The sequence below is a fragment of the Eutrigla gurnardus genome, assembly GCF_963514095.1.
Source record: "Eutrigla gurnardus genome assembly, chromosome: 22".
Lineage (NCBI taxonomy): Eukaryota > Metazoa > Chordata > Actinopteri > Perciformes > Triglidae > Eutrigla > Eutrigla gurnardus.
In genome coordinates, this window is record NC_139933.1 from 1,483,420 (window position 1) to 1,489,390 (window position 5,971).

Sequence of the window (5,971 nt, forward strand, 5' to 3'; positions counted from 1 at the left end):
TGCAGCTTACAAAGAGAAGAGACAACATGACAGACCAACATATATCGAATAATACTGATAACAACAGAACTATATCAACAACAAAAAAATCTAAAAACACAAATATTACGTTAAAAAAGTATGTGAAGTGTACATTAGAGATGGAGAAGGAAGCCATTTTTGTTGAAGAGCTATTAAATGGATTTGTAAATGTTTCGATATTGCAAATAAAATGTTCACACTCTTTAACGAATGTTATGTAATGAGCTGTATTGCTAAGCTTCCATTATTTCAAGTGTTCAAACACTGAAAACTGTAATGCCCTACGTATTTAACTGAAGTGATTCCAGCCCTGTGTGCTCGTGGTGTTGATCGTTATAGGATTCAGTAGTTTGAGTATAACTTCCTCTCAGCCTTTGCCTTGTGTTCTGGGCTCCATAATAAAAAATAAACCTGTGGCTCCAGTGTGATTAGTGTTCCCCTCTCAGCATTTGTGCCTGAGAGAAGCCAAAAAGCAGGGATAATTACAAGAACATCTTGGAGAATTGAGAAATCTCATTGCGTGGTGTATTACCGGTGATAGGATCTGTCCCCGGGATGCCTGGCGTTGGCCATGTGTCACACTGTCATTGTGTGAGAGGAGAGAGGGGAGCATGAACAACGAGGGGACAGATATGGGGAAATGTGATGAGGACGGCGACCGTGACAAGGCTGCCTGTCGTGCCTTTGTGCAGGGGAACACGGATGACGCATGAGGGGCAAGACGGAGAGCAGGGTAGGAAGTCATGCAATATGGATCACCGATGCCATGTGGAAAGCTTCTTTTTGGGTGCTTCTTCTTTATATTCCATCATCTCCCTGAAGTAGAAATGCACAGCCTTGCAAAAAAGAAAAAAAATAGATGTTTAGAGAGTTGTTTGTATGACATTAGGTATATATTATATATTATACACATAGGTTTACCAATGGATTTACTTGAAGAAGGATGGTAGAAATGGATTAAATCTATTTTTATTTCATGTTTCTATTATTTTCTCTCTTGTGATCTCGATGTGGATGAACATGTGACACTGCAGCATGATTTGCGACCTTTGAACTGTGAATTGTCATGATAGTTATATTTTTCATTTTATGTTCTTTAACTTTTTTGGTTGTGTGTTTGTTTATTTACCGTTAAAATGCTAATAGCAAAAGAAATGCTATTGCATGTTCTAATGAAAGATGCATTGATGTGAGTTCTGCAGTGCTCCACTGCCTCTTCTCTTTGTTTCTGCAGCAGACCCTACAAAAAGACTCAACCTAAGGGGACATCTCCAATTCCACACAATAAATAATGAATTAATATCCCTGAATGAGACCGCTGAACAGTTACCCTCGCCGACGCCCCTCCCTCCGTGAAGTCATCCCTCAGAGGGAGCCAATCAGAGCCTCGGACACTCATCTACCGCTTCCCTCAGGCCCCTCCCCCTCCCCTCGGTGATTATATAGTCTGTGGCCATCACCAGACACACACATCGCTGCTGCTGCTGCTGCTACGAGCAGACCGGGAGATGAGGCTGCACTAAAAACATTCCCCCATTGATGGATGCTGACGATAGAAGGTAAGCTGTTTGCAGCATGCAAGACCTTCAATAAAACATCTTTCTCATGTGGGCTACTTTTCTCTTTCATGACTTTATTTTTTTTTACCATTTCGTTGTGTTTTAAGCTGAAGCTGAAATGTGTTTTCTTGTGCTTTAGTGCTATTATTTTTCTCTCTATTTCCAGCTCTTCTCTCTCTCCATGTCTTGCAGACACATGCTGGCAAGTACTGAGAGCAGCAACCTCCCGGGCATCGACAGCGCTAGAAGCAGCCTTAGAGAACCGCCCCTGTAGCATCGTAACCGGCAGCAGCCAATCCTCGCACGCCGAGAGGACCGCCGCCAACAGGCAGCCTTTCTTGCACCGTTAACCCGAGGCCAGCAGGTCTGCGATGGGCTGCTCCTCAGGCCGCCAGTCCCCGGTGGTCCTTCACCCGGACCTGGACTTCGGCAACAGCAGCGAGGCCAACAATTTGCCCCAGGACTCCGAGAACCAGAACAAGCGTTTGAATGGCTACGGGGGGCGAGGAGGAGGGGAAGGAAGTGTTGGAAGAGAACCGGCCAAACCTCCAGAGACTCTCCCCACACTGGAGAGACTCGCCCAGGCCACGGGGGGGACGGAGAAGTCCTGGTACCGCTGCGTGTTCCCCTTCGGCGTCATATCGCTGGTGATCGGTATGGCGGGCACCGGGGTGACTTTCACCTTCAACACGCTGCTCCAGACCAAAGTGGTGTCTGTGGCGCTGCTGTGCGCCGGCGTGGTGATGCTGCTGGTGGCGGCGGTTTGCTGGAGGGCTCACAGACTGAGGAGGAGGAAGAAGAAGGAGGGCGGATTCTTCATCGCGGATCAGGGCACTTTGTGATGAAGGGGCGGACTTGATCACTGATCTTTGTTAGTTGGGGCAGAGCACTTCAGGTTGGACTTTTTTTTAATGAAAAAGTTGACTGGATGGGAAGAACGTGATGGAGGGACATCCACGCCTTTTCTTCTATGCACAAGAGGAGAGAAGTTGAATTAGAAAGGTCGTCGTGGGGACACCTGACTCAGACAGGAAGGCACACATGTACCCAGAAAAAGCCAGTTTAGCATCATCATCACCAACCTGAGCAGATACACTCCCACTCTTTTCTTTGTCTTTATTTATTATGGATTTCATGGAATTGTGTGAGAGAAAGGCACCTCAGTAATAGTTATTTAAAACTTAAAAAAGAGGTGTGCATGTGTGGGAAAGGAGGTGTTATCTATGAAGAGGTATAGCTGACGGTAACAGCTGCATCGGCATACTTTAGAAAAGCAGCCTTTAAGAAACATTCCCACTTTTTTTTTTGGTTTGATGAAAGTCTTCTTAACGAGGATAGCGTAATAGTCACGGAGTTCAGGACCTCGAGGTCTTTAAAATCTTGCCCGTCTTGTCGAGTGATGAAACAGGATTTCCCCCTTCCCCACAAAACCACAGTTGAGGTGCCCTTCTGCACGTACGCCACTTAGCCTCCAACTGCTCGAGTGCACGGATTTGGTGAAGGTGAATCAGGGAGAAATCATGCATAACACAGAGTGAATTATTCTACACATGCTCCCTCTCTCTCTCTGTTTCCCTCACATTTTTATCTGCAGACAGATTTTGTGTTATCAGACACAAAAAGGTCAACTTTTTTCTTCTTTCCACCACCGAGCTTTGCGGTGGATAACCACGATCCAGATCAATAGATAAGCAGCGTTCCTGTGAAGTATTAAGTTCTGAAGGTAACAGCGCTGGATTTTCAGTCCCGGCATTTTGCAGAAGAATTGACACTTTAAACATTGCGTGACAAGGAAGTCCAATACGCCGAGACGAACACACTGAGGCAACACCACTGGACACTTATGTCTTTCTTTTTTTTCATAGTTGTCTTCCCTTCCAGGGAGGAGTTACACTATTGATTATCTAGGCGACTGTGAGCATGCGGAGGTTTAACTCCAGGATTAGGTTTAGCTGTGTGACGGAGTGGTACTGTAGCTATCGTGAAGACCTGTTTTATTGCCTTTTGTGTTGAATATCGTCCTCTCTTGAACACTAGATCACTCGGAAGTCAAAGGTTGTTTTTTTTTAACCGATTAGCGATCCTTTTGTAAATTGTTCCTTTTTTTTTCGGATCCAAAATGTAGCAACGTGTTGCCCACAGTAACTCTGATGGTGTACTGGTCTTCGTGTCTTTGAAGAAGACCCAGCAGCTTCTCGTCAGCTGTAGCGATGTTATTGTCTTTGATTTCTATCTCTTTGATAAAATGTTTACTGAGCCTCACACGGGGTACCGATTTTTTTTTTCTTTTTGCATGAGGTTGCAACTAAAGCTCATGTCGAACAACAGCTGTAGAGGTGTGTGTGTGTTTGTGTGTTTGTGTGTGTGTGTGAGTGTGTGTGTGTGTTTGTGTGCACCAATGCTACCTATATTCCCATTTGTTCCCCTGCTTCCTCCTCCACTTTCACAGAACCCCAAACCACCAAACCCCGAGACGATCCCTTGCCGTACTGATGTGTTTATCCCTGTGCACACATATATTTGTTCTAAAATACTGTGTATTCTCGTTAATGACATATCATAAATACTGGTGTCTATTGAAGAGTGTAGCCACATTTCTGAATGTACCTCCAACAGTGAGTGTCTTATGAACATCCTTGTACAGACTATTTATGTACATGTATGTATCTACGGCTTTTCCTTCCTGTTTCCACAGCTCTATGGTTGTAATGATTTCAAGTGTGTTGCTGTGACTGTCAATTGTAATCGTTTCATTCCAAAATGCGGCAGCTGCCATTTTCGAAAGAAACCCGACACAAACAAAGTAACAATTTCCGTTCCAGCGAAGCACATGATGGGTTGTGATTATAGTCATTTTTTGAGGGTTAGGAAACATGTTTGTTTTTTTTAACGTCCACGAGAATTTTTTTTAGCCAAACTGAAGTAAATTGTGTGTGTTTTTTTAATGAAACTATTCCGCTGCTTAAGTGGTTGTGGTCTATCTGCTTTGAGCTCGTCGGCATGGCCCAGCTTTTTCTCTGAGTGCCTTTTCTACTTGCAACATCGATATTTCCCTGTAAGGTGCAGTCAATGTAAGCTGGTGCCATTTATAGATTAGAGCGGCAGAAATGTTTCACTTCCTGTCAGTCCAGTTAAGTCTGTGTGAGTGTTACGGTGTGCATGAAAGTCACATTTTGATATGGATCCTTTAGTAAGTGACCAGAAATACCAAATATATTTATGGAGAAGTTTATTTTTGTGTATTTTAAGTGTGTGTATGTCCATGTTGTTTACTGTAAGCTGCTGAAAGGATTAAATACAAAAGTACGTTTTAAAAAGGAGCCAGTTATCTTTATTTTTTTTTCTCCATCCTTTGGCGAGTGGTTATCAGCTGTTCTATAATGTGACCACCATTTTCCCCTTCGCTGACCTTTTTACTTGTTCCCTAGTAAACATGGGAAGTACGTACCACAGCTGGTGCCATCATCTTCTAATGCAGCACTACCGCTGACCTCTACCACACACTACAGTCCATTAGTGCTGATGCCCAGATGCTGGCGGTGAAGCCTTCCATAGCAAATAATACCATTCAATATCATGCAGACTGACTTCTGCCCTTTCGAAGGTCTGTTTTCAGTAATAAGCAAAATCCACTGACCTCTCCTCATCATGTGGCATATATGGCATTTGTAAAACAGTCAAATCTATAGTCTGAGCTCATATAATTAGGCAATCCTAACCCCAAGGCGAATTACCTCTATACGTGTAAAGGTTTGCTAGCTGCTCTGTGTGGCTGTACTTCATGCTGCCGATATAATACTGCTATAATGTAAGCATCCCCTACTTTATCGTCTGTTTGACTCTAAATGGACCATAATGTACTTAAATAAACATCATGCTTCATTGAAGAAGACTTGGAACTAGAGATTGAGACCATAAACCATTAAACACTACAAAGTTTACTGAGGTAATAATCCAAGATATTTCAATAAAATCAGACTTCTATTTGCAACCTGAGGAGTCGCCCCCTGGTGGTCATTTGAACAAATGTAAGTTGCCCCTGTGTCAGACCCTGGTCGGAGCTAGCTGATGCTACATTACTTCTACCAAGCTCACAGAAAACCACTTAATGAGGTTAATGGTCCTATATCTTTATTCTTAGAGAAAGTGACACCACCATATGCATAAAGCTGATGTACCGCATTAAATTTACTTTCTGTTATAACTCATGCAGGGACAAATCCTCTCCGTTTTATTGTCATTACCCCATCACATTAGCATGTCCCACATAACTTGTAATTAGTATGCTCAAGTAATTAGTCAAGCCCATCATCCAAAAAACTCTCAGCAGCCGAGGCCGGTATTGATTCCCGCCGATGCATCCGTGCTCATCGACATCTCGGAACCTTTGT

General features: G+C 43.5%; 1 protein-coding gene across 2 annotated transcripts; it reads left to right on the plus strand.

Moving 5' to 3' along the window:
* Positions 1-1,480: 1,480 nt before the first annotated feature.
* LOC311032876 (uncharacterized protein) lies at positions 1,481-3,395 on the plus strand. Of its 2 annotated transcripts, none has more exons than XM_084039946.1 (2): positions 1,481-1,580; positions 1,747-3,395. In XM_084039946.1, exon 2 carries the CDS (start codon positions 1,952-1,954, stop codon positions 2,420-2,422), a length of 471 nt encoding a protein of 156 aa, XP_083896072.1. In that variant the 5' UTR covers positions 1,481-1,580; positions 1,747-1,951; the 3' UTR covers positions 2,423-3,395. The 2 variants fall into 2 exon arrangements, with proteins under 2 accessions (XP_083896072.1, XP_083896073.1); XM_084039947.1 differs by having other exon boundaries at positions 1,504-1,580; positions 1,773-3,395.
* Positions 3,396-5,971: the final 2,576 nt, after the last annotated feature.